We start from the raw sequence: 19165 nt of genomic DNA on the forward strand, positions 1-19165 counted from the left end.
TCCTCTGTACATATTTGCCAGTTACAAATCCCAAATTGAGACAGATATTTGTCATGTTTGAAGCTTTGACCTTATATATATATATATATATATTTATTTGTATTTTTTTTACATAATTGTTGAAACTGTCACTATGTGCTGACAGTATGTGGTATGAGACAGATAATCTGAAAAACGAGCACTCCTCTGTCTTATCCCAGTGCTTACTAGAAACAACCAATCAGAGCCAGGAGGAGGATCTTAGCGCTGTCAATCATGCCCATGTATGCACCACTCACTCCCTATTTCTCCTCCCACTTGCTTTCTGCTAAGATACAGCTTCTCCCCATCAGCAAAGCCTGTCATGAATGCTAAGAGTAGTTAGCATGGCCACTGTTGATGGTGAATAAGTGGTTTTCCTGTAATGGGGAGCTGTTTCTGTGCCATTAGCACCTTTAGCGCATTCATGAGGATGATTGACAATGCAAAGACCCTCCTCCTGGCTGTGATTGGTTGTTTTTGGTTGGGATGAGCATAGTACCTCAGAGAGGAAGCGGAAGTGATTGACCTTTTCACAGATTGTCTCTCATGTCCTGACATGGTGATAGTTTGAACAAGTTTATTAAAAAATAAAAAAAAACATGTTTTTTTAAATTTTTTTATACAAGTTAAACGCTACAGCTTTAACCAGTATTTTTAGTTCACAATCACAATAAGGTAAGCATTTTCTGTTCTAAATAAAGGAAATAATACATACTGCACCTTTTAAAAAGATTTTTGTTTAAAAAAAACAAAAAAAGGGGCGTGCTTCGGTGGCGTAGAGGGTAGCGCGCCCCACGCCTGGAGGCCCCCAGTCCTCGACGCGGCCGTCGTGGGCTCGATTCCCGGACCCGACGACACTCGCTGCATGTCTTCACCCCTCTCCTTCCCCCCTTACCACTGTTGTTTAAGGGACACAAGAGCCCACAAATTGACCCCCTGGTGGGGAAGAAAAGAAAAGAAAAAAAAAACAAGAAATCTCTGTTTTTGCTCGGTAGTGTCATACAGTGGAGCATCTCTGTGTGCCACATAAACTGAAACATTTGACTTCAGTTTGACTTCACCTTGACTTTTCCTGCATCAGTGAAAACAAGACCAGACATTTGTGCCCTTGGCAACTACAAAAGGAGATGATTATCAGAGATCGAGCTGATGTCTTTGTGTGTGTGTGTGTGTGTGTGTGAGTTTGCCTGGGTGTCCATAAATACAGCACCCAATGCTGTTCGTGTGTGTGTGTGTGAGGAGAAATGTGATGATGAATTTGTTTGAGGCTGCCTTTGACTCATGCGGGATTCAACCTTATGTGCCTCCTCTCCTGTACATCTAAGTGTTCTGGCAGGTGAGTAGAGTGAAAGGGAAGAGGTAAGTCGATCTAAAAATTGTGAGAATTCTCTTCTTTACACACACACTGATATATATATATATATATATATATATATATATATATATATATATATATATATATATATATATATGTGTGTGTGTGTGTGTGTAATTTATTTATTTATTACAGCAGGAGGCTGTAGATGGTGAGGGGCCAACAAGAAAACATGTGGCCCTTGCCAGTACCTTCCAAAACTAATCTCATATCTTCTTTTGCTGCTGTGCGACCCAAAGGGCAGCTGTGGGGTGGAATCAGATCTTACTGTTGTCATCAATTCGCTTCTCGGAGTGCGGTGTCCGTTAGTGACATGAAACCCATGTTGAAATAAAAATGCAGTCAGAAAAAATATATATATATATATATTCATAAATACTAGCTCCCCTTTCAGTTTTATTGAAATACGTTTTACAGAATCAGAATCCCAAACTTCATGTTCTGTACATTTTCAGTCTATGGCTTTGAAATGTGTCTATGAATAAGACAGCATGACTATTTACTCCTGAATTTAGAAGAAGCATCTTGGTCAGATCAGACCAAAACATAACCTTCTATTTTGCCCACACTGAAAACATGGGGGAGAAAACCCAAAACACAACATGGTGGTGAAAGGTTTTATGTTGTGGAAATTATTTTATTATAATTTTTTCAGGGAAAACTGAAAGGAACAATTCAAGTAGAAAAGTTTTTCGAGGCAAAACTGGCAGGAAATGACCATACATTGTAAATAAAACAAGAAAGTAATCAATCCTCACAACCAATAACGTTTTAGTTTAGTAGAGCTACTTAAAGAACATCTATTTAAATTTGGTGATATATATTCAATAACTTTTGATTATTTTTTGTATCAGTTGCTCATAAAGCTTTCCAGGCACCGTATCCTGAAAGCTGCATGTATTTTTTTAGCATTTAGCATCTCAGACAGGCCGACGTGTTTTGTTTTCGATCCACATGTCTGGCTTCAAATCCAAAATGTCTGGCTCCGGTGGTCACTGGGTGAGAGGCGCGGTTCACCCTGGACAGGCTGCCAGTTCATCACAACTTTAAACCAGACCGTGCTGGTTCATCTTTTAAAGGGACTGTTGTACAAAAAGACACAGTACGCTTAAAAAAAAAAAAAAATCTTTTTTTTTTTTTTTATCCAATTATGTTGTTTGTCTAATCAATTGGAGCTTAAATCAAAATTGACCAATCTAGTCAATAAATAGCCCTTAACACCTTCCCCAAAAACCCTGCAATTTAAATGCAGTATAAGGTGCTTGTATTGGCTCCCTTTTACATTGTGCTTGTATTTCTTTTTTCTTTTTTCACAGAAAATCCTTATAAAACACATAAGAAAAAGTTTGTGGGGATAGCATTAAAAATGCAAAGAAAAAAAAACTTTCAAGGGGAGTCACTCTGGGCTTTCCAAACTTACTCTTTACTCCTTTTTGCAGTGGTTTTGTAGTCATTAGTAACCAAAGAAAGATGCAAAAAAGAAAATCTGAATTTGGCTGCTGCTTGAAATGAGTATCATTCACTGTCATGTTTGCCCTTCAACTAAAAAGCCTCTTGACAATCCGGGAATTAGTTATAGCATTTTCTTTTTTTTTCCTTTTTTTTTTTTTCTTAAGCCAGAGTTTCAGTATATTGCAGTGCAGGTGGCACCGCATCTTCTGTGCTGCGGAATAAGATATGAAGGTGGAGCCGCTACATCTCTGTAGCCGGGGATAATGGGATTCCTGGCCATATTTTCACCGTATACAGAGACAAAGCCAAGTTGGAATCAGCGACTGATCCCCTTGTCTGTTTAGTGCTGGCAGAGAGAGTTTGAACCCTGCAGAGGCCGGGGACTGGCGCTCCGTCTTTGAGCCTTTTCCTTGTATTCTTTTATTTATTTTACCCTTGAGCAGCGCGATGACTCCTGTGGTTAACAATGCTGCCTCAGAGCTACACGGTTGCCAGTTCAAATCTTAGTCGACGCATTTTTGTGTAGGCTTGCCGTGTTTTCCCCATGCATGAATGGGTTTTTACAGGGCACCTCGGAATCAAACGAACATGCGTTTTTAGCGTGAATAATACATTAAAATGGTGCTAGTCGTGAATGAGTTTGCCAGTCTTTATGCAGACATTCAAATTTTTTTGCTAATTTGCCCTTTTCTATCAAACTGTTTTTTCTTAGGCCCTTCAGTTTAAATTTGGATCATGAATTATGTACAAATGTGTGATGGCTAAATATGTTTTTAATTGCTTTGTGTTAACTGTCACATCTAAAATTTGAGTATATTATCTAAGGCACTCCACACCAAAGCAATTCAGCAACTCCTATGATGACTAAAAGACTGACCAGATTGTTTTTATTCAACTGTGTATTAAAGTACATTGTTTCCATTGTTAAAGTGCATTTGGCACATTTATATGGAAAGCCAAATGTGTCGCAATTTGCCCACTTCGGAATGCTTGCTGGTTTCTTAAAAAAAATACAGTAGAATATAACAGCAGGTAAATTTCTTTAGTAAGCTAATATAAATCTGCGTGTAAATTGTTGTATGGGATGAAATGTTGTAGTTTGTATCATCGGTGTAACAATTGATCTGTCAAAAATAATTGCAAAACATGGATTTGCCATTAAATTAATTTAATTTTGCGTTTGCTTAATCTAAAATTGACAAATGTATCAAGTAATGTGTTATGTGCAGACCTAGTTTTAAAGCCATGTTTTTTTTGCCATGTTATTGTGCCTATTTTTAAACCAGCTTAACCTAAAAGCCCGAGTCTGCAGCAGTTGTCCATCAGTCGTCTGCTGTGACAAACAGGCACTGCTAGTCTGACTATTTTTTTTTTATTTATTTTTTTTTTTACAGGCGCATTGCTAAAAAATTGTGAATCATCTTGGTGTCACTCTATGAGCTGTCTCCCCTCACGCCCCGAGAGATGAAAATTAGTTTTCTGATGTCTCACCCCTTCACCTACTCTCCGACTACCGGGCTCCATTATGTCTTTATTTCATTTTTTTTTTTCCCTATTTCTCGCTGTCTGTTTGCAGCCATCTAATAATTACAGGTGTTTTTTTTTTTCTTTTGAATGTAGTGTTTCTGTTCCCTCAAAGATGAATTCACTTGTGACAGGGTTACTCAAGGTTACAGCAATCTGGAGAAAGAGAACTGTTCTTTTCGCTCTTTCTTTATTTTCTTTATTTTTTCCCCATGTGCCAGACAGTGCTGCTGCTAAATATTATTATCATCCACACTGTTTTCAAAATGGAATTTTTTTTTGTTTTGGCCGGCGAAGCCGACGGAGATCCTCCCACTGTAATGCTATTGCTGCTTTCTTCAATTTCCGTCATGTTGCTTTTCGTTCCGGGTAGATATGAGGTGGGAGGGTCATCAATTATTTTTAAATACGCTCCACAGCGCAATGAAATAGGTAAACTTAGCTTTTAGGCTTGAGATTAATACATCAAAATACAAACAAAATGAAATTATAGAGATATCAATCCCTTGACTGTAGATACTGGACAAGTGGGTGAGCTTGTCTGGAAACTCCTCGATTAAGATGTTATGTTTATCAACACTACATTGTCTCATTTCACCATTATTACTCTGACTGGGGGAAAAAAAAAAGAGATCATCTTTGGGGTTCTGCGACAGACTGGCGACCTGTCCAGAGCGACCCCGTCTCTCGCCCTGAAGGTTAACAGGAGACAGAGCAGCGCTCCTGACCCCACTAGGGACCAGGGTGTTAGAAAATGGATGGATGGATCTTTGGGGTTCCTCAAGGCTTCCTTCTTGGGTTTTGTCTATATGCTCCCACAAAAAACAAGGTTTAAATTCATCAATCGGCTACTCTAAAGATAACTTAACATGCAAGGAAGTCATATTTTGTATTAATTAATCAGCATTCTATTTTTATTAAATAATGATAATTATAATAATAATACAATACCAGAGAAGCAGCAATTTTCTTATGTTTCAGAAATGTAATTATTATAATAGCAATATATGTCAGATTTGCTCCTCAGGTGAGACATTCAGTTAGAATAGTGGACACTAGATCTGTTCTAATTAATCATTTAAAAATAATTTTTACTTTACGCTTACATTTTGCTGTTACTCTTAATGTAATTCATGTTTAAATACTGCTTTTACAAATATCACTTTCCCTTACTCCGGTTATTGGCCTCCAAAAGGAAGGTTTAGATTGTTTGTTTTTCTTTTTGCTTCAAAACAAATGTGATAATTTGATTTGTATATGCAAATACTGGTGCAGACAAAAGCACGTCTCTCCCTCGCCAGAAGACCCCGTTCCTGATCGAGGAAGACGTTTCGCACATAAAAGATTGGCATGAAAATTGAAACTCGCATCTGTTAACTTTCTCTCAGTCAATTCAGAATATCATGAAAAGTGTGGCTCATTTAGTCCTGATAGAGTATTGATTTTTCATTACATGGTAACAGATTGAATATGACGTTTTCATTACAATAGTTGATCAATATTTAAATGATGAAGTCAGCTTTACGATTGAGCTGTGTGCCTTGAAAGTGAAGTGAACTATGATAACCTTGCTGCGCAATGCTTTTCTCCCCTGCCTCGGTTATGATTTATTGAGCAGTGTTTGAAGTTAAGATATTTCTGGAACAGTATAAGATATAAATCATTTTAATGTAATTTTTGTACTGAGCTGTTCCCTTTTAATATCAGAAATAAACACCAGCCACATTTTTGAACTTGTACTGTACATATTGCACTCTCTGGTGCTTCTACTGTTCAAACATTTCTCCTATGTTATGAATAGGGACATATTGCCTGAATTTATTGAAAATGTACATTATTTTGTACAGTATAGATCTGGATATCTCATGTTGCATTTCTACATATGTAGCTTTTTAGACCCTGGCAGTATTGACAGTACAAACATGTCTGATTTAAGTATTTTAATATTCTGCATTACAATGAGAAAGGAAAACATAACATAGGGGCTCTGACTGCCCATCACCATTCATCCACCCATTATCTGGCAGTAATGTGGTTCCATAAAAAGCACATGTGGTCCAAGATTTCCAAAGTCGATTCCCTCTCGAGTGCTTTACTTGTAGAAAAAAAATAAACACACTCAAAATCCATGTGGCTGTTGAGTAAATAAAATCCTACTGCACTTTTAACTCTTTCTGTTCATCGTTTTACAGACGTAAAACATTAGTTTAGGATAAAATCCTGTGCCATCCATTTCTTTTTTTGCTTGTGTTTTCAGTTTTCTTTTTCTTTTTAGAGTCAAGTGATGGAAGTGGTTGTGGAGGGTTCTGACATTAACAACGAAGATGTTTCATAGAGATAAAGTGATGCTTTTAGAGCAGAGAACATTGTGCGGCTATTAGGTGTTGCTTGCTTTATTGTAAGTTGTTTTGCTGTCTGGATCTCTTTCATTGCTTAAAATGGATGGAATCATGAAGAAGGCCGTGTCCAAGTTTTAACCATCTAACGTGCATGTAAAAATTTGAGCATTTGTGTATTAGAGAAGGTTTTATGGCATATTCGAGTTTCAGTTGAATCTATCTAAACTTCTGGCAGCCAACCGTTTAAGTTTGCATTCATGTGTTTGGCAGGAATCCCAACTAGCTAGAAAAATGAAACCATAAAATGGGAGAACCTGCAGACTACTCACAGAAAGGTCTAAATTTTGTTCCAAATCATGAGTAGTTCGGCTCTGTGGATTCCCACAAATTTGCCACCGGCAAATACTTGGATAGAATATAATTTTCTATGAGCTTTAGTAAAAGAAAATGAGTCAATGTGTTCACTTTTGTCTTTTTTTTTTTGTTGCTAATGCCAGCTAAGAAAAGAGTTCTTTAGTTGAAAGGAGACAAGTTGTTTACACAGATAGGTATGCATGAATCAATATAATAACTGCCTTTCTTGCTGATCATTCAGTATCTGTTTCTATTTGTGGTTCAATGTGGAGAAAGAAATCATAATAAACTGATGCTGTGCACTTTTTCAAAATTTTCTCCTTTTATATATTTGAATCTCCTGTCAGGCAGCTAATAAACCCTTCGCTGAACTTAATAAGCCATCTTCTACGGTTGTATCTTTTGGAGCTCATCTTTCTATCTTTAGATTTCATTCTTTTTGTCTTGTTCCCAGATAAGATATATCAGACAATTGAACACACACGCACACACACTATGCAGAATAATTAACCGACATCTCTCCTAAGATATGTTTCTCATATACAAAGACATGAAAATGACAGATGTTTGACGGGAGGCAGCTTGATTGATTATTTCCTGTGAGAATCCTGGTTTTCATTCCTGTGTGCATCGAATGATTGACAGTAAGAAGAGCAACACACTGCCAGTGTTGTAGTAAAATGGGTTTGTGATCTGGTTTAGTTGCTCGGTCTTATTCCTCTGGCGTGTTCCAGCCTCCTCACAGAGGTAAAACATCCAAAAACTGAAGTCGAAACCAAAATTAGTTATTCTAACCTAGAAAACGTGTCATGGATTTTCGTTCACAAGTTACATAATGCCTTCTGCATAATGTAGTTGCATAACTCAGACTAGGATGATGGAGCTGAAAGGCTCCCACAAGTTTGGATTATTTAATCCAGTGGTAGATTAAAGTACTAGAAGCGGATCGAAGACGGGTTTTCAACAATTGATCAGCGGTAGGCGTCACATCAGCACCCAGAGTGTCCCTGCGCCATTTTCTTTTTTTCAGAACAATGTAGGCATACAATCTGTGTAACAATGCAACTTTTGGCTGAGCAAACAATGCATTGTTTGCTCAGTTATGAGCAAAATAAAATATACATATCGCCACCTTGTTTTTGTTGTAGGAACTGATATTGGAGTCTTGCTCATGCTTTTATCTCCAGCCGCTGCACAAACCAGACATCGCCAGTGCATCACACTCTGAATCCAGGAAGCCGTGGTCTTATACGAGTCAGTGAATGTGGAGGTTTGATGACCTCAGTTGGTGAATAAGTGAAGGAGCGGAGTTGGGCAGATTTCAACCTTTCATTGCATTCTGATCTTTTGTTAAACACATGGGAACAGCAAAAAGGGGGTATCAATCCCTTGGAAGAGGAAAAAGACTCAGAATCATAAATACTTAACAGTTGACATGAGGTGTTTTTAGGGTGTTTTCACACCTGATAGTCCAACTCTTGGTTTAATTAGGAACCAAAATTGTAACATTTTCAGCTGGTGCAGTTTCAAATGAACCAAACCTTTTGAAAAACCTATTCATCATCACCTGCATCGTCACCTGTTGTGACGAAGCACCAAAACCAATGAAGCAGAAATGAGCGCAGCTTCCTCCTTTATGAAATGTAAACAAAAATGGCGTAGTGGCAGATTTTAGCAGTCGTAGGATTTCTCATTTGTCACTGGTAAAAGACCACAAACCATTGTTCCAACTAGCAGTAGACTTGTGTGTTGTTCTGGGTGGAATTTACCCAGAAGGCACAGCATTATAGTTCACTTCCTGTTTTTGGAGTGGTCTCCAGTCTAAGTGGCATTTCCATATGCTTTCGACCCACATCAGAGTTTACTTCAACCGAACCAGGGTTTTTAGGTAGACCAGAGTTCAATTGCGCAATCACACCTCCCCAAACAAACCAGACTTTGTAGGCAAACAAGAGTTTTATTAAAGCGGATTAAACGGGGCTGGTGTGAATGCTCCCTTAAACACATTCATTCCTGGTTTCAGCCCAAACCCACCTTGAAGTGACTGTTGCTGAAAATGTCACTCCTAGCTTTCCCTTACCAATGCACACACTTTGAGTTTGTCACTTTACGCTTAGTAAGCTCCACATAATTGCAATTTGGCATTTATGTTTTCTTGATGACCACATAGTTTCAAACATTACTAAATTTATAGGAACTTTAATTCTTAAAAGAGTAAGAAAGTAACTGGGGAGAGCAATAAATGTTCCTGCTTTGGATTATAGGAACGTTTATCTTCCATCTGGTTATTTTTAGATGATAGATTTTGGCTAAAACTTGCTGGAGAATGCTGAGTCCCTTTTTCATGGACATCCAAGATTTACTAGCTACACTTGGAGCCCCAGAAGAGCGCTCCACCCTGCTGTGACTTCTTTCCTCAGTAATTGGGGGTCTTTGTAACATTTATTCAATTATTAGTTTATTAGGTTCTTCGGGGACTTTATGCAGAGACCAGCTGATCTCAGAGGCCCAAAGGCAGTTTTGTTTCTTGACAGCAGCAGTGTGTTCATCTGCCTAAACAATATTACCGCCACCTGTCTGAGGACAAAGTCACATTGGCGGGGTTTGGATGACGGGACTCCCTGACTCTTCAACTTTTTTTTTTTTTTTTTAAATCTTCGATTAAAAATTAAGGATCTCGCTGTTGGACACCCTGCAGGACACGGACTGCGTGTTCCAGGTTTTTCCCCTGATTAAGACCTTCAGATTTATTGGCTGAGGGAAATAATGGGAAACACAGTGAATGGAGAAGTTTTAGGCCATTACTCACAGCTTTTATTGGCATGAGCTCTGGCTGGCGCACAGCCAATGACCTGCACAAAGGACAAAGAAAGTAACGCCTCTCCTGGCTCCTGGCAAGGAAAAGCACAGGAACACGGCTCGGGTGTATGGCAGGAGAAAGTAAGAGGAGACGTGGAAGCATTGAAGGTGAATAAGCTGTAATTAGTAAATAATTTTTAGAAGAGCCATCTCGACTTTACAACGTCTAGCCAGGTTGTTCCTCAAGGACTCCGAGCAAAAGTTCAGCTTTATATACAAGAAAATAGATTCAGAATTTAACCATTTTCAAATTAAAAACCTTGTACAAAGATGATAATAAAAAAAAAAAACTACCCAGACAAACATCTGAAGCATTTAGGTTCAGGTTTGTCTTAATTAAGTTCTTTATTCAACAATCGTAAAGTTACAAGGTGAAACCAATGACGTCATTTTGGTCAAAGACATCTTGACTGTGACTAAACCTCTGGCAAAACGCATTCAGTGAGCTGATGAGGCAGACACTGAACTTCTGCACAGTGTTACTTTTAGCGTAAATTACAGCGACATCTCAGTAAAGGTGCATCATACTGGTTGATAAACATGGGGACGGGGGTGTCATGGTTGGGGCCACTTGGAAGACTTGCTGTATTTGATAGAGCTGTCAATTCTGAGACCTATGATGTAAAATACTTTTATTTGTTTTAAAGAAAAACGCAAAGACAAAATGAAGGTTTTGACTTCCGGGCTTAAATTCAATTGAGGTGCCGTGGCGTGATCCATGACAAACACTTTGTGATAAAAACTCATTTGACGTAACTGAATTCAAACAGTTCTGTAAAACAGCCAGCCATTTTAGTTATCCGAAACACTTAATGCCTGTTTTGGCTGCCAAGGTTGATGCAAATTGTTACGTTTGTTGGGGAAGATTTAGTTCTCACAAAGGAAAATGTTCAGCTGGGACAGCTTTCTGTATTTTACTCTTTGTCTTGTATTATAACGTTGAGCTGGCTGGCAATTTGAATTTACCATTCATGTGTTCTTGTCTTCTGCTTACTTATATAAAACAGATTTCTGTCAGTTGTGAATCCCTTGAATATTCTGTCAAAACAATTTGTGCTTTGTTATGGATCATCACGATTAAATCCATCCATTAGTGCTTTTGGTAACATTTTATAAGACAAGATGGCACAAAATTTCTGACGTGTTTCTGTTATGTCATTATTGAAAGATCTTGCGATTGGTTAGATAGCAGAATCAAACCGTTTCCTATCTCTCGTCTCTCCCTCTTAATTAGAATTTTTTATTTATTTTTTTCCCCACATGCATAAAGTCATATTTATAGCTCGTTGCTCTCCCAGTGAAGCCGGGCTGCTATAGGCTCAGCGTGTGTAAATGTCAGGCTCTCACTCCCACACAAGCCACAAGCAAACAGAGTCTTTCCACACCAAATCCTCGCAGAGATTACATCTCTGTTAATTACCTTCCTTTGCAGTGGATGATGAATTGATGCGTCCATCCACTGCAAGAACGTGCAAACTTTGCCGTATACAAACAAAATGGAGGTGTGGGGAAGAGGGGGCAAAGTCAAATACACACCCGGTCTGGGCCCACAGAGACCGTCAGCGTGTAATTCGGTCTGATATCTATGGCAGCCAACCTTACTGACATTGTTATGTTAGTTGTTTTTTTGTTTTTTTTAACTTTCTTTCAACAATGACTTTAATTTGGCCTCTCCTTCATTAGGATCAATCAATCAAATTTTATTTGTATAGCACATTTCAGCAGCAAGGCATTTCAAAGTGCTTTACATCAAATCAAACACAAAAACACAATGCAACATAGAATCAACAATAAAAACAACATCAAGTCAGATTCCGTCAATAAATTTGCAATTTATTACGTTTCAAATACAACTCTAAACAAGTGGGTTTTTAGTTGAGATTTAAAGGAAGTCAGTGTTTCAGCTGTTTTACAGTTTTCTGGAAGTTTGTTCCAGATTTTTGGTGCATAGATGCTAAATGCCGCTTCTCCTCGTTTGGTTCTGGTTCTGGGGATGCAGAGCAGAACCAGAACCAGAAGACCTGAGAGGTCTGGAAGGTTGATACAACAGCAGCAGATCTTTAATGTGTTGTGGTGCTAAACCATTCAGTGATTTATAAACTAACAACAGTATTTTAAAGGATAATATTTGTGAAGTGACTAATACCTGTCCCACCTGAGCTCTTGGTCTTTGCAGCTCCTCCAGAGTTGCTGTGGATCTCTTGATGTTCTCCTGGATTAAAATTCTCCTTTAGCTGGAGACTCTCTAGATTTCAGATGATAAACGGAACTTCTAGAGATATATATTTTTTAACAATCTAACCCTGCTTTAAACTTATCCTTAAACTCTCTAAGGCACATGTGTCAAACTCGAGGCTCAGGGGCCAAATACGGCCCGCCGTAACTCTTCACGTGACCCTCTACACGCCAGAAGGCCACATGAAAAGAATACAGCATAATAGTTGTGTGCATGAATATCATTTTGTCAATCCAGTCAGAGCAGTTTTTGTCTGCATACTGCCAAAACCCATCAACGTGAATAAGACATTCAACTTTAATCAAAACGATTGATAATGATATTTGGGGAGTTCAGTATGTAATTTTATCAATACTTTGCTACAACCGGCCCTTTAAGGACATTCATCCTGATGTTACCCAACATGAAAATAAGTTTCAGGCTCCTGCCTTCACAGAAACACACTTGTTTTTGCATTGTTTCATTTCTGAAACAATGCAAAAACATTGTTTCAGAAAAGAGGGTTTAATAATGCAAATCCTTGCCACGTATTTCAGATCTGTTTTTAAAAAGAAAAAAAAACACACAAAAATTGTGTTGTAATATCTACAAACAGTTCTCTGTTCTAACAATCCGTGTTTTTGGATCTGTGTTTTGATCCTGAGCATGTAACTTGTGATGGGTATCATTTTAAAAGAGTCTCTCAGTCTGGGTTCATCAAAGCCATAATTACCCACTGCCGTGTCTGCATCATCCCTGAATAAAGTCAAGGATATCACCTTTAGATAGGAGAACTCTATTTTTATTTTTTGAACGTTCAAAACAATGCTACCATCACTTTGAGTCCCTATAGGAGGAAACGCTCCAAATGCGCGATTTTCATGCGTTATAGCTGGAGGAAAGTATTCGGAGAAGTCATGACGTAACCTGGAGCTAAGCAGAGGAGGTGTGTGTGGGGGTGGGGGATCTTTTTCCTCTTAGGAATACACAGACAAAATATCTGCTGGTAACTATTTTTGCACTATTTTACTGTTCTTGGGGAAAACAAAAGAAAAAAGTGGGGGAAATTTAGCTTCTGATGCTCCGTTGGAGATGATGCAGGTGAGACGTTAACCTCGCCGTTGCTGTGCGTAAACGTGAAGAGTTGGATCTGACTGAAACGAGAGAGAAAGAGAGAGGGATAGGTGAAGAGAAGAGACCGATCCAGAGAGAGCGAGAGAGAGAGAGAGAGAGAGCGGAAAAAAAGCGAGAGGGAGGAAGGAGAGAGGGAGGGGGGCTGCGAGGCGACTTTGGCTGGCAGTGTGCGCCTCTACCTCTCCAGCAGCGGGAGAGATGTGCGTAACATGCAGCGGAGAGCGGTGATGATCGCCCGTGGAGCCTCCGTGCGCACTCGGAAGAGGGAGCAGCCCGCTTTCCTGATCCGATGAGAGAAGCGAATCATCTAAATAAGAATTAAAAAAATAATAATAAAAAAACAACAACTAAGGAATTGAAGATGCAAGCAGCTCAGCAACTGATTGGGGATTAATCGCCCCTCTTGAAGCCGCTCTGACGCAAACCAGCGCGCATCATACTGTTTTCTTTTTAGTTCTTTTCTCTTTTTTTCTGGAATCCCATCTAAAACTGGACGACAAATTATTATTATTTTTTATCTCCTGCACGATGAACGTTGACTTGCACGGGAAGCTGAGAAGGAACCGGTGCGTGTCTGCGGACTGATCCCCCCCCACCACCACCACCACTACCACCTCCTAGCCCCCACCCTCCCGCTGTACTGCCACCCCAGCCAACACCACCGCTGCACGGCTGTGTCGGTCCGCGACAAACCGTCCCCCCCGCCCCCTCTCCCACAGACGCCCAGGATGCAGCTGCTCCGAGTTGCGTGGGCACTGACCGGAGCGGCGATCTGCTGCTTTCTCATCCTCCTCATCCACTCACGCCTGCTCAAAGAAGGTAAACCGCTCACTAATTACGCTCTCGTCTGTCTCTTACATGCGCAATTGTTTCTTTTTTTTTTTTTTTCCTTTTAACTTAGAAAATAGTGTGCGACGTCCTCTGCAGTCAGATTTGCACTTTTTATGCTCTGAAAACGACCAACCAATCGGGGATTCGGGATTGTTTGATAAAAAAAAAAAAAAAGCACGCCTCATCAACAAGTAATCCTCCACGTTTTTTAAGCGTTACGAATAATTTGTGGATGAATTCATAACGAAGCCCAATAAACTTCACAAACGTTTTCAATAGATGGCACTAGAGTCTAGCTTTAGGGTAACATTGAGGTCAAACGGTTTTAATGCACCTATGTTCGCCCTCTATTGTGTTTTCTTGCCTCTTCTACCACCCAAATATTTATTTCCATCATTCATGTCCTGGTCCACTTGGGCCTGGCAGACATGGTCACAGCATGGTTGAGCAGCTCAATCCCCTTTATTTATTTCTTTTTTTTTTTTTGGATGGAATCGGATAATTAATGGAGTGTCATTTGCTGACATTCAACTGTGAATGGCATGTGGTTTAATGAGTCACAACTTGACTGATGTTTCCGCCTGGCAGATTATTCCCTGCAACCAGTCATTAATTCCACCTACAATGCGGCACAATAAACACAAATCACATCTTTCTGTGGGGAGATCTTCCTGCAAGAGGTTTGAGCTCACTTACTCCTTATGGAAGTCTAATGTTGCAAAGCTGAGGAATTACTGTACAGTGTGAAGCTTCCTTTAAAAAAATAAAAAACTAAACAAAAAAACCCCAACTCCACTTATTATCCCCGTGATGGAAGCACACCCAGAGGGCAAGCAATCTGTCAGAGGGAACAGTCATGGGTTTCTTTTGTGGAATTTTTGAAAAGCTTGACTTAAGATGATGTGCCGTCCAGTCTACCGCCTCCAGTACAATGCAGACATTCAGGTCATATTCAGGCAACCACTTTGGATTTTACATTAAAAAAAGGGGTTAAGGCAAAACCAAACAGTTGTTGCCTTTGCAGATTTGTAAAAGATGTCAGGATGCTTCCCTGAATTCTCATCACCAGATTTGGAAACATCTCTGTGTGTTTAGAACTGTATGTGTGTTTGTTTTTCTCTGGTCTGTTTCCATAGAGGTTTTATAACAGTTTAGTTCAGGTACAAAGTAAAACTGACGTAAAACATGCGCTATGTTCAACAACCAAGTCAGTGTATTCTGTCTATGAAGCTACATCTTGGCTGTAGTCAATCTGGTAAATTCAAACTCAACACTGATCCCTCAAAGTAAGCCCATCTCATTGCATATTCGTCATCAAATATTGCATCAGTGAAAGCTTGTGATGATCCTAGAAATCTGGTTCTTGTTGAGACTCTTAAAAAATGGCCCCCATGTCCTTATGGCTAGACCTTAAAATAATCCCTTTCTTTCAAAAAGACTTTATGTATGAAAGGATTGGGGTAGTACCAATCCTTTTGCATCAGGTTAGAAGTGAAAAACTGGCTTTTCCAATGGCAATAAAGATAGTGACAGTGCTATAAAGGTTGAATCAACTGACTTCAGAGCATGGTGTATAGCGATGATAGACAGTCTTTAAAAATAGCAGCCCACAACACTTGAGGTGAAACAACATGGTGACAATGTGTCCTTTGATGCCCTTGAGATCGCTTAGCCTTTTAAGTTTCAGATGTTAGATTGGTATTACTTTATTTTAGAAAAAATTGCACCTGAGTATTTAAATAACCCAATGAAAACAAGCAGTTCTGGGCCATATGGTTGAAAAATATATCACGATATAAGCGTTTAACAGTCTACCAATAATTGATTTGTTTTATAGATTGAAACATCTAAAATCCAGCCAAACTGGTGATGTGACCTTTCCTCTTTTATCCACAATTTCCTCTCAATCTGTTTTACTAATTTTCTCCCTTCACTTCATTTTGATCTTTTTATTTTTTGTAATAGGCCATGGTGATGATACTGCTACTGTGAAAGTTCCTCAGTCGGTTGTTGCTAGCTTAGCAACTGTAAGTTTGTTGATGCCACCCGCCTTACTTAGCTGGTCGTGAGACATTAAGTGGCTAAATCCTTTCCTCTGCCTACAAACCCTAGAAAGCTGTGCGGTTCTGGATTTCAGTTCACTGAAATGATCGATATTCTATCGTACGCATTTTCTATTGATGTTGATCACATGTCTTTTACAAATTATGTTGAAATTGTCCTAAAAGCAGGTATGTAGCTTCTTAATCCATCATACAGGGACTGAAATCTGATTTACAAAAGGACATTTATAATCTAGCATTTTTCAAAGAACACTTCAATCCACATCATAGTGTTAAGAGTGTTTATCAACCAGCTGCAGTTGGACGTTTGAGCCACAAGGTGAAGTAGTTCCAGCAACGTGAAAGCTGACTTGGATAAGGTTTGCTCGGCTTTGCGGTTTGAAGATGGGATGTAGCGATGGCACAGGCAAAATCAGATGCAAGATAATTTTGGTGTTTTAGTCAGAGGTCAGAAAGACTGCTTTGTGACCATGGTGCAGTACAAAAAGTGCTGCCCATGGCTTTGTAAATGTGACGGGTGCTCATTAGATTCAGACCATCAGCATTGCTGAGTTTGTTGACAGGCAATGCAATATTTTTGACCTTGAGTGCTGAGTTGTTTGTCTGTATCATGTTGTGCTTTTACACCAAGGGTTTTTTCCCCTTAAGCTTGCATTTCTTTGCTTTCTGACGAGACATCAAATAGCTTTCAACTTTGGGGGGGAAAAAGCTGCTGGTCACTGTGCAGCACAAAAAAAAAAAATCATGGAGTTTTAACTCCTATGTGGTTTTCAGCATGAAATCCAATGGAGAGAGATGGAGATGAGTCACATAAAGGAGGGTTGAGAAAATGCACACGTTAGGCTGCAAGAATGAGCAAGGTCAAAGCTGGCTGTGAGGCCTAATAATGCGAACTGATAAAATGAATTCAAAGGACTGCATTAGTGACAGTCTTTTGGGGACGAGAATAATGAAAGACATGCACAAGAGGCCCAAAGAACAGACCCCTTTTAGTCTTTTCTCACACATCCCTTTTTGAAGAACATCCCGATTGTCCGATGCCAGTGTCTCCTTTGTGAATTGGAACAAAAGACAGAGAAAAGCAAATGTATTTTTAGTTTCCTCTTTGCTATGTCACAGATTGATCGCCCCTGCTGTGTTTCTCATGCATGTAGGTGAGCGTACAGATGCATGTGTGTGGGTGGTGTGTTATGAGATGGTAGCCCGTCGACAGCTGAGTTATTTTCAAACTAGCAAAGAAAGGACTAGTGAGCTAAAGCTACGTCGTAATGGGGTATTGGCTGTGGGAAAGAAAGAAAACAGGTGTTGAGTCTCATCAAATCGGCTCCTGCACATGGTGCAAATCTTGTCGAGAGACAATCACGAAATGCAGAGATAGTGGATGAGGATAAGAGGAACAGTATGGTCTTGAAATGTGAAGGGATTTTGCACCATAATTCTCTCAAACTGTCCATTTCAATAATTCAGTCAATGGAGCAAATCCCATTTTGCTCTTCATTGGTCGAGGTATTTGTCACATGGTAATGGAAAGCCTGACAAGCTCGGCGAATTGTTCCTCTTTGCTCACGAATTGAGGCCAATCTAAGTGAAATTTGACTTGTTATTCACCGAAATAGACTCATTGAGGCAGCGTGGGTGTTGCAATCGCAACGAAAAGGGGCAAATGCCTTTCAAAGTTCTGTGGATTCTGGTTTTCTTTTAGTAAAAGAAAAATGTGGTCGCTTTGGACTGTGTTTGACATGAATGTTCTCTTAATGGCAATTTTTCAGCACTGGATTAAACTTCAAGACTCCTGTAATTAGAGGCTTTAAATTGAGTATTCTGGAATCCCTGCCCCCTACGTCCTCTGAGGTTTATGGCTGTTTTTGTTTTAAATAATGAAAGAGCTATTAATGCGGTTCTGCCCACCTCACATACTGAAGCTGCTAGCGTTCAAATTGTTCCGTTTTAACTAATAATTATGAAGTAAATTATAATTCCAAAATGTAGTGACTAGACAAAAACACATCAGCAGTTTTTGCTTTCTATACCTTTATTCTTCTCCCTCTCTCCATCAGACTCTTAGTCATAAACAACATACCCTTAAGTCAATGAAACCCAATGCAATATCACTAGTTGGTGACCCAAATAAAGGGACATTTATAACTCTAAGCCCCTTCTAGCTATCTATGTAAGATTTTATTTGTAAGTGTCGCAGTGGTATGGAAGGTTGAAGTCAAACCGCTACAACTCTTAGCTTCCAAGACAGGTAGTGACAGCACAAAGTTAGTTTTATGTAAGGCTAAGTCGTCCGGCTTTGCTGCTTGAGGGTGGGATGTAGTGGTGAAAGACAGTCTGTCAGATCAACCGGCCACGAGACTCGGGGGCAAAAACACACAGAGACACAGCGGAGGATACTATTTGGTTGTCAATTTCTGTCAGTTTCACACGTTGGAGGGACAACAATGAAGCTTCAACCAAGGAAGCAGCAAAGTAACAAAGTGTTATTCATTTTCAAATTGTGTGGATAGATCATATGAAGAAAAGAAAAATAATTAAAAATATATATATATGTTACAAATTTTGCATGTTAGCTTCATCACAATAGAGACTCAGCTTAGATCAAAACATTTTTGGAAAATAACTTTGAGTTAGTGTCATCCCCCCTTAATGAGTACAACTTTCTTTATTACATCCCAATATTCCATGTTGCATACCCTAACCTTTTTAATGGTTGTTTCCTACTTTGGATAAGAGGAAGGCTGACCCAGCTGGACTAGCTAAATAATTTTGAATCGATTGCTCTGCTCTGTTAGAATGCTTCTTTGGAAAACAATCAGCTCACGACTATTGGTAATTTTACTAATTTCTGCCAAATCTATTAAAAATAATTTTGAAAACAGTTTAACTGCAAGTTAAACCTCAAAATTGGGCTTGGGGGAAAAAAAAAAAAAAAAAAGTCTATTTGCAGTGTTTGGCTTACCAAGCAGACCAAAGTTGTGTTCTACCAGTGGAGGCA

The 19165-nt window shown here is 39.2% G+C and overlaps 1 protein-coding gene across 6 annotated transcripts in view; it reads left to right on the forward strand.

Moving 5' to 3' along the window:
• Positions 1 to 19165, forward strand: part of tafa5a (TAFA chemokine like family member 5a) — a 265035-nt gene that overhangs the window by 135083 nt on the left and 110787 nt on the right. Inside the window, exon 1 of one of the 6 annotated variants that reach the window (XM_044107505.1) lies at positions 13392 to 14092. The exons of 4 other annotated variants lie outside the window; for them this stretch is intronic. In XM_044107505.1, coding sequence (XP_043963440.1) covers positions 14002 to 14092 — 91 coding nt within the window. In that variant the 5' untranslated portion in view covers positions 13392 to 14001. Of the gene's footprint in view, positions 1 to 13391; positions 14093 to 19165 lie in introns of those variants that run through there. One more of the 6 variants, XR_006369723.1, reaches the window with a different exon arrangement.

Source organism: Gambusia affinis, linkage group LG23 (genome assembly GCF_019740435.1).
Source record: "Gambusia affinis linkage group LG23, SWU_Gaff_1.0, whole genome shotgun sequence".
NCBI classification, from domain to species: domain Eukaryota; kingdom Metazoa; phylum Chordata; class Actinopteri; order Cyprinodontiformes; family Poeciliidae; genus Gambusia; species Gambusia affinis.